The 9886-nt window shown below is 49.5% G+C and overlaps 1 protein-coding gene across 1 annotated transcript in view; it reads right to left on the minus strand.

The window, feature by feature from the left end:
* The window catches only part of UBASH3B (ubiquitin associated and SH3 domain containing B), a 140418-nt gene that overhangs the window by 18319 nt on the left and 112213 nt on the right, over window positions 1–9886 (minus strand). The window contains exons 5-6 of the mRNA XM_007457041.1: window positions 6596–6765; window positions 1352–1560 (exon numbers count right to left, since the gene is read on the minus strand). Coding sequence (XP_007457103.1) covers window positions 1352–1560; window positions 6596–6765 — 379 coding nt within the window. The remainder of the gene's footprint in view (window positions 1–1351; window positions 1561–6595; window positions 6766–9886) is intronic.

Genomic DNA, 9886 nt, shown 5'->3' on the forward strand with positions numbered 1-9886 from the left:
GTTGAGAGTCTGCCTGCCGATGCAGGGGACGCGGGTTCGTGGCCCGGTCTGGGAAGATCCCACATGCCACTGAGCGCATCCGGAGCCTGTGCTCCGCAACAGGAGAGGCCACAACAGTGAGAGGCGTGCGTACCGCAAAAAAAAAAAAAAAAAAAAAACAAAAAAATAAAAAAAAAAAAAAAAAAAAAAAGTAAAGGTCTCGGGAACACGAGGCAGCTTTGACCTTCCAATTTGTGCCCCCAAATGTTGGACGTTCATTGGGTGGGGATGAGGAAGGAAGAGGAAGCGTTGCTGGGGAGGCAGTTATTAAGGAGGAAGATATTCCTTCCCATCTCTGGGTTTGTGGTTTATCTGCTTGCTGCTAACCAGTGTAGGGGACCGTCTTTTCTTTTCTTCCTCCAGGCAAAACACTCACTGAAATTACCTGTCTCTGTTATTACTGTCATGAAAGAGAAGCAGTGTTTGTTACACACCATGCAGCTGGTGCTCAGAGCTTCCGGCTCTCAGCCACGTTGGCACATGGCAAGAACGAGAGGGAGGAAAAACAAACCAGCACGCACACCCTGGCCAGATGCCCGAGTGCACCAGGGAAGGGCTGGCTTTGAACTTCTCCGATTAAGAAACATAAAAGAGGAACAAAAGGCACCTCTCTCTCAGGACAAAGCTGGTCATACAGCACAGGTCACTCTCAACATGGGACCAGGCTGGTCTGGGGGCAAAGCAGGAGTGAGGGATGGGTGGAACGCTATCACTCTACAGAAAACTTGGGTGGGGAAGGGACCGCTTGCCTTTCTAAGGCTCTGGCAGTTGCCCATTGCCACAGAAATGGTCTCTGTCATCTAGGCATTCACATGCCAAGTCTCAGGACTTGCTCGGGGTCACGTCACCTCACGGTGAGGGGCGGTTAGGTTTCCTGACCCTTGCAAATCCTTTCACTACTGGTCTGGCTGGCACAGTGGGAACCTGTCCTGCTTCTCTGGGGAGTCAGACCCCTCTGTGCAATGACCCAAGAAAGAGTGGACAGAAGCCCCAAAGCCATAAAGACTCACTGCTGGGATGACCCACACTGAGGCCAGAAGAGATGGTCCCCCAGGCAGCCTCAGTTTAGTCTCCAGTCAGGAACTCAAGACAGATGCTACATCCAATGGGGGCAGGCAGAGTGAAGCAGGGCAAGCCATCTCCCATTTTTCTCATGCCCCAGCTCAGCCCTTCCCCGAAAGTCTGGAACCAATAGGGCTTTCTTCCCCCTCGGACCCTGCCCGTCCAGGATCAAGTCCGTTTCCCTGCCACCTCCTCAAACTCCACAATGTTCTTTGAAAAGCAGCAGACAAAGAACTTAGCATCTGCTCACCCATGAAATATCCAGGTGCTGCACTCGTCAGCCTTGGTGATATAGTTCTCAGGCAGGAGTCCGGAGCAGCCTGTGGTTAGGGACGTGCCGTAGATCCAGCCCTCGCTGGTGCTGGTCTGCTCCATGGGCGACATGAAGATGAAGTCCCCAGGGACCAGCTCCAGCTCATCATCGTTCTGCGGGGTGTAGGGGTAGATCACCTGTAACGTCTGAAAAAGGAAGAGACGGATGCGTGAGGCCCACGTCTGACCCATTCTTCTGAGCGCCTCCAGGGCCGGTCTGTGTGCTCTGCTCTCACAGGGCACACGTCCAGAAGCTGACATTGACAGGTGCCCCTGGGGTCTGCAGGCTCTGGGGAGATCTGGATTCAGATCAGAAGGCGTTTCTTCTCTTTTCAGGGTACGGTGAGTATGTGCTGGCACCCCTGGCTGTCTCCAGACTCTCCTTCAGGCATGTCTTTGCTTCAAAAGATACGGTTTTTAGAAATTCATCTGAAAACCTGTAGGCTCTCCAGTAAACTTCTATACAAACGGGGTTGGACCTAGTTTTCTCTGCTCCGTCTGCCGGGGTAGGTGCCATAATAGACCCTGGAAATGCAACTCATGGGAAGGGAGTCTTCCATGCAGATGTCACCGCTGCCCAGATGGAGACTCCCCTAGGAAGGCTTTGGGAATGAAGTGTTCTCGCTTCCATGTAACTCAGCGGCTTAAACAAGACATGGTCCCTGCCTTCAAGAAGCTTTCTTTAGAGCTTCCCTGGTGGCACAGTGGTTAAGAATCCTCCTGCCAATGCAGGGGGCACGGGTTCGAGCCCTGGTCCAGGAAGATCCCACATGCCGCGGAGCAACTAAGCCCGTGCACCACAACTACTGAGCCCACGTGCCACAGCGACTGAAGCCTGTGTGCCTAGAGCCCGTGTTCTGCAAGAGAAGCCACTGCAATGAGAAGCCCGCACACTGCAAAGAAGACCCAACGCAGCCAAAAATAAAATAAAATAATTAAAAAAAAAAAAAGCTTTCTTTAAACCTCCATTTTTAACAAAGGCCTGGAAAGAAAAATATCTTTCGCAGCCATCAGTGTGTCATGTCTGTAACCAGCTTTTGTCAGTGAACAGACGGAGACCACGTGTTCCTTCTTCGGGCTCAGAAAAAGCCCCCAGGGCCAACCTCAGGCTATGCCACTTGGCTGATTTATCCCACTTTTTGCCTCCTTTTCTGGTACATAGAAACATCACAGGCATAGGCATGAAGATACCTTGGAAAACATTTCTTTTACTCCATTTTTGTTAACAGCAGGAGACCTCAATAGTAAGGAAAATATTTTCTGTGTCTCACAAGGGCTAAGAGGGGCTGTTTTATCAGCTTTTCCTTTGATCTTGAAGCTACTAGTGGCAGGCAAAATATTCTGGTTCCCACATACAGGTTTTTAACTTTGGCCTCCGTTTTCTCATCTGGCAAATGATACCTGGACTATAAAAGTTAAATGAGACAACCTAAGAAAACTCCTGAGGCCTCTGGTACACAGAAGGAGCATAATTATTTCTATTGACCCATGATGGCTGGCTTTCAAGGGGTTACCTTTCCGCCTAGCTGATGCTGACCCCTGAATCCTGTGCTGGGTAGGCTTGTGAGCTAATCAGCTCACTGGGGTCAAAGTGATACATCACAGCATGTCATAAAGAATTTCTTCCTGGAAGTTGTTAATGAGAGGAGCCAGTAAAAATATGATTTTCCCCCCCAGAGAATGAACATGATAATGCACAGAACTTGACTACGTGCTTCACTGGATTTCTGATGTCCCCTTCAGCCCTAGATCTTCTTGCAATTCCATCGCCTTCCCACTCCTCTGCCACATACCCACTCAAACCATGTTTCCACACTAACCAGGAAGGTTTTTTTTGCTGGGTTGTTAAAAGAGCTTAAAGAAAAAAAATATTCACAAGCAATCTCTTAAATCTATAGGCTAGGTATGTGTTGAGACACCAAAAGGAACATTCCTTTTCCTGGAACAGGGTGGAGAGAGGCACCAGGTCACGGGGAACAAGTCTAAACTCAACTCGGGTTCCTTAGACACTCAAGTGCAGCATAGTCCTGGCTAATGATGCCTTTGACAGCAGAAGCTCAAAAATGACTTGGGAGAAGAATTCATTCCTCCTTTCATTCCTCGGAATTTTCCGAGGAATGGGGGTGCTGGGGTATCTCCAGGGAGATCGAGGCACAGAAAGGAGCAGAGGGGACATCGTGTCCTGGGCAAAGGGTGGTTGGACAATAAGGAGCTTTGAGTTATTGAATAATCAATTAAAAAAAAATCAAGGTATTGCGGCAAATCTCAAATTATAACCTGTGCCCAGGTCCCCATAGCCCTTTCCCACTTACCAAAACCGTGTGCAAAAGTCAGCCCAAGTTTGGGAGATCTCAGCTCACGTGCCTAGTTTTGTCCTATGTGATACTCTTTTATGTTTAGCCATCTACTTGTAAGCACTCTTGAGTCTGTCTCAAGTATGTTTTCCCTCCCTTCCTACTTGGGGACCAAGCTCAAAGTTTGCTGACTGACATCTTGCTTGGGAAGGGCAGACACAGCCCCAGGTGATGACAGGAACTGACCCTCTTTGCCTCTGAAGCCCTTTTTACTTTCAGTAACAATAACAGCTGTGGCAATTTTGTCATTGTCGCTATGTCCACTCTGTGCTGGCTCTTATGGTAGGAACTTTCCATATGTCCTCTAGTTCATGTGACAGTCCATCAAAATATCGTCGGCATTCTGCACACGAGAGAACTAAGGACCGGATTATTTTCTAGAAGTTGTAAAAGCGAATCTAACCACCGCTAAAGTGAGGGAGCCAGGATTTGAAGCCGTGTGTGCCCAACTCCAAAATGTATGCTTTTTCTGTAACTCTGTCCTTCCTCTAGATTTCTAGTGCTTGACACATAAAACTGGCGTGGCACACTGGGATCACTAACGTGGAAGAGATGGTGCGAAGTACACGGAAGCATTTGCAAGCCCACATCAAGTGAGCATCTGAACAGAAGAGGGGTGAGACCCCAGAGGGTTCCAGAGCATCACTTGCTGAGCGCCCTTGCCTAAACCACTGGCCTTCTCCGGACACCTGTCACCTCACCGGACCAGTTAATCAATCCTGCCTCCTGGGCACAGGAGGAGGAGAAAGGCCAGTAGAGGTTTACATATGCAGGAGGGCACAGCTAAAGCCAAATGACCTCGGACGGAGAGCTTTATCAGGAGGAACAGTAATAAATGAGCTTTTACAAGTAAGAGATAAAAAGAGGCCATGTTATTTTTAGAAAATAATTCATGTGGGCGCTAGCTGCCTCTTGCCCTCCGTGCCAGTTGAGCAGAATGTGGGTCAGGCAGAAAAGCAATTACCCTCTGAGTTAACTGGAGGGCAGTGTTGATTAGAAGATATTCCTCGGAAAATTCCATCGTCATCTTCCTTCTCTTAGAAAGGTGACTTCTCACCGTCCATTGGCATGCCACCCTTGACTTTTTTTCTCTGCCCTCGGAAGGAATCCAACCAGCCACACCTCTCTTGTTCTGTTTAGGGCTCATGCCAAGCAAGTCCAGGAGATTTCAGAATTCTGAAGTAAGATTAAGCCCAGTCTCCTTGCTGTGTCTTTACAGAAACTTGCATCAAATGACTTGGAAGGAGGACATGACATTCCCATCAGCAGAGCCAGACAAATCTGCACGTCCCTGACACTCTCGGGCCCCGCGCACAGTCCTGGACCTTTGTCATGGGTTGGCTCTTCCAAACACTTCCAAAACAACGATGAGGTCGCCTGGCCTAGACCCTGAATTTCTAACTCTTTTTTCATATTTTAAAAAAAACCATCTAAAACAGATGTTAAAAGGCTATGTAAACTAACAAAGTATCAGTTCTTTTGCTGCTGAAAAACCAGGAAACAATTTATACGTATGTTTCGTAAATGTAGTTAAACTGGATGACAATTTTTGCAAACTCTGTGGTCTTTTTTTAGGTGGGCTGCCCAGTCTTCATTGGTCAGAACCCCTGGCTTCTGGCTTCAGTTCTGGTCCTAAATTGCTCTTTAGCTTTGGACCAGCCACTGAATCCCAATGTCTCAGCTTCTCCTTCAGGAAAAAAGGACAATGAGACTCTTCAGAGATGGCACGTGCTTGTCCTGGAAAGCAATGTCAATTCCTTCAAAAGAAGGATGCCAGGACCATGCCAATCTTTCTGCCTGTCTTGGAATTCAGTTGTCCCTCTCAGGTCTCCCATGGGATACACACAAACTCTCACAATATTTGGTCTGTGCTTTCATTTCATATGTGTCTGTTCTCTCTTCCCTGCTGGACTCAAACGCCTTGAGGATAGGACCACATTTTAAAATTCTAGGGAATTCCCTGGTGGTGCAGTGATTAAGAATCCGCCTGCCAATGCAGGGGACATGGGTTCGAGCCCTGCTCCAGGAAGATCCCACATGCTGCAGAGCAACTAAGCCTGTGTGCCACAACTACTGAGCCTGTGCTCTACAGCCTGCAAGCCACAACTACTGAGCCCACACACCACAACTACTGAAGCCCATGCGCTCTAGGGCCAGTGTGCCGCAACTACTGAGCCCGTGCTGCAGCTACTGAAGCCTGTGTGCTGCAACAAGAGAAGCCACCGCAATGAGAAGCCTGCGCACCGCAACGAAGAGTAGACCCTGCTCGCCGCAACTAGAGAAAGTCCACGTGCAGCAACGAAGACCCAACAAAGCCAAAAATAAAATAAAAAATAAAAAGTAAAATAAAATAAAATTTTTAGTATGTTCCATGGTAACTTGCATGCCATAGATACTCAGCAAATATCCGTTAGCTATGTGTTCAGGGTTTGTTTGGGCTTTTTTTTTGTATTTAGGTGTTCTCCTCACCTAAGATCAGGATGGTGCCTTCTACCTGTTAATACTGTGGACTGATAGAATATTTAAAAATTTATCAACATGCTTTTCTATCTATTCTCCCATTTCATTTCTATATCATTCCAGTAAGGTTGGCAGGGCAGACAGAACAATGGGGATATTACACAGCTCAGCCACTTGGGACCCAGAGACAAGAGATGCAAGCTCAAAGCTTCCCAGTGAGCCGCCCAGTGCTTGGATGAAATTCCAGGCCAGATGACTCCTGGGCATTACTTCCCTTTGGTGTCCATCTCCCCATAGCAGCAAGTGCTACTGGTGCTGATGGCACCCCGGCACCCCTGGCAGAGTCAGGAGCCCCAGGGAGACATTACCTCGTGGTTAGCAAATCGGATATCCCGGGAGAATATGGTCGCCACCCAGTCGCACCCGAGTTTGACATCAATGTTCTGGGCGAGTTTCTCTAGGGTGGGCAGGTGGCTGGCTTGGAAGTGGTAAGCCAGGGTCACGTGCAGCTGCTTCTTATGAGGCTCCACGTGCACTTCTGGAAGAAGGAAGGAAAGAGGCGGCTGTTGCATCTCGATGGTGAAGACAGGGAAAAACACAGAACGGTGCCCTGATAAATCTGTTTTCCAAATAGCAGAGGACAGAGTCCCTCGGTCAGACAAAATGTTTCTCTCCTTCACAGCAGCGGAATAAGAGTGGGGCGGGGGATAAAAACCCACAGTCCGAGAGAGAAAGAGCCACATGTCTGGCTTTTCTGGACCAGCTGAGAGACAATCATTTTGATTGGCGGCTGCTCACAACAAATCCAGATGAGTGTCACTGGCCCCACCATTCAGATGAGGAAGCCGAGACCTAAAGGGATGAGCTAATTTATGTGGAAATAAGGAGCAAATTTTGTCATCATGGGACTCCCAAGGTTATCTTGCCTTCGTTTTGAAATCAAGCCTCTTAGCTTCTGGATGGCTCTGATGGAGAAGTGAGGGGGAAAGATTGATTATTTTCAAAGTTTAAAACAGGGTTTCTCACCATCATTTTGGACCAGATAATTCTTTGTTATGGGGGCTGTCCTGTGCATTGCTGAGTGTTTAGCTGCAACCCTGGCCCCTACCCACTAGATGCCAGCAGCACCCCCCAAGTTGTAACAACCAAAAAACGACTCCAGACCTTGCCAAATGACCTCTGGGGGGAGATGGAGCAAAAATCACTCCGACTGAAATCCACAGGTTTAAAGTATGCAGACGGTTATTCTAAGACACCCTAAAAAGCAAACCGAAAGAAACCAGCCTACCTACACAAGGCAAGAGCTTTTATTTGTCTTTTGTCCGTCTTTCAGTGAGGGAGATTCATCTACTGTCCAAGCTCAAACACCAAAGAAGATGCAACTAGAGGGAATTTAGGGAATTCCAGAAATTAAGGGGCTTTTGCTCAAGTTGCACAGAGGTAGAAGAATTGTGGAAGTTGGGGCTGTGGTTTTGAGTACTGTTCTGTTATACTACATGCGTTTCTTTGGTGTAAGCCCCCCGAGGCGAGGGCTCTGTGTCCTGTTCATGGATTATAACCTCCCTACCCCGCAACCCGCGCTCAGCACCCCGCGGGCTTTCAGTATTTGTTAAATGAATGAAGACACACGAATAAATCTCCTTAAACCTTCAAGGATGGAGGATGACACTTCATCTACTCGCTGACGGAATCTGGGTCTGCCACACCTCTGAATACCATGACACAAGTTCTAGGGCAAAGACCTGATGGCCCGCTTTCCACACCAGGCCACCCAGTTCTCAGAGTCGCCAGCAGGGGGCCACACCGGGGCCAAGAAGCCAGCCAAGCCCACCGGTTCTTGCAGAGAGGACTCAGATGGCTGGGGAGGAGCTGCCTTGCCCCCTTCCTGGCAGGAAAGCCAGCAAGGGTCCACCTGCCTTTCGCTTGATACGCGCTTTATGAACTGGCCGTGTCCTGGCTGAGACCTGCTTTACTCACTTGTGAATGATTTGGGTTTTGTGGCTACAACATTAGATTTGGTTCTTGTGGGAGTTTTAGTGGTTTTGACAATAGCTACTGTGGGATGAAAAGAGCCATTTCCCTGAGGTGGAAGGATGGGAACAGGAAATAATCTGCCTATGAGGCCATTTCTCTGAAATTTTATGCTCCTGTGAAGGGGGCAGGTTCCACCTAAGTCAGAGAGCAGAGACGAGTCCCTGGGGACGAAGGGGTGGAGGTGGGGCGTCTAAGGAGACCAGGCTCCCAATGCACAGAGGTGACCTAAGGGCCCGGGTTCCTCTGAGCGTAGAGACCTCACTGTGATCCTGTTCAGTGATGTGGGCCCTCACCACACTCTTCCTAGAGTCCTGAGCCCTATTTGGGGATTTTCTGGTAGAAAAGGCCACTGAGAAATAGGCCCCAAGCTGGGGATGAAAAGAGCAGAGTGGGACACAGGCAGGTGAGGTGGAGGCCAAAGGTCAGGAGCCCAGGCAGCAAAGGGCGAGGCTGGCCAGCTGGGGCCTCTGCCAGCACTGCGTTCAACACTCAGGACCCGGGTGGGCAGCTCACGCCCTCCACTCTGGTCAGGGAGATGGCCCACCGGCCCCAGCACCGTGCTCCCTCCTGCCTGCACTCATGCCGCCTGCCCTCCTGCAGGGCCCTATTCCCATCCGATGGATCAGCGTCTTCCCGGGGTGACTGTCCTTTCTTCTGTGAAGGGGGCCCCACTCCATCATCCCATGGCGGGATGATGGCCTCTCTTCTCACAGCTCTTATGACACGGTGCCTGGAGAAACCACCCTTTCTTCCCTGTTGCGTTCCTCACGGATAAACACACAGTAGATGCCCAATAAATATCTGCTGATGGTGATTTCATTCTAAAGGGACCAAAAAGACTTCCGCCCCCACTGTCTGTCTGTCCCACGGCAGGCGAGGCCCTTGCGGAGCTGTCTGCACCTGCAGTCACACAGGAAGGCTTTGCAAACCTCTGCCTCCTGTCCCGTCTCGTCGCCGCCCACCTTTAAGTCAGCACACATCCTGAGCGTCCCTCCAAACTGATTCCTTTGACGGTAAACCTCAGCTGTTAGCTTGAACTGAGACCTCCCATGCAAAGAGCAGGTGACATTGTAAAGGGGTTGGATAAGGGCCCTTTTGAGGCTTAGGGGCCTGTCTACTGGGCTTCAGCAAGTAGAAAGGTGTTGGCTCAGTGGATTTGATTATTACTGGATGCTAAGTGGTTCCACTCTACCCTCTGTGCTGTGTGACCCCCTGAGCAAAGACCTCGGTCCACACGGAGGGGACGGGGAGACCCAGATTAACACCTGCCTGGGATGGGGGTTTGGAGGAGGAAAAGAAGGTTCCCTGGGAATTCCCTGGCGGTCCAGTGGTTAGGACTCCGCGCTTTCACTGCCGAGGGCCCGGGGTTCGATCCGTGGTCGGGGAACTAAGATCCTGCAAGCCAGGCAGCGTGGCCAAAAAAAAAAAAACACACACACACACAGAAAAGTTCCTTATTTCTGAACAGGGAGGAGATGGTGGGGTTGCAAAGGAACACATTTATAGTTCAATGGGAACAGTCATTTATGTACCTTCAACGTGGGTGTCAGGGACTAGACACTGGACCTGCTCTCTAGGTTAGCAGAACTGTAGCTGATTTTTTTTTTTTTTTTTTTTTTTTGGTG

This window comes from Lipotes vexillifer, unplaced genomic scaffold, assembly GCF_000442215.2.
Source record: "Lipotes vexillifer unplaced genomic scaffold, Lipotes_vexillifer_v1.1 scaffold986, whole genome shotgun sequence".
NCBI lineage: Eukaryota > Metazoa > Chordata > Mammalia > Artiodactyla > Lipotidae > Lipotes > Lipotes vexillifer.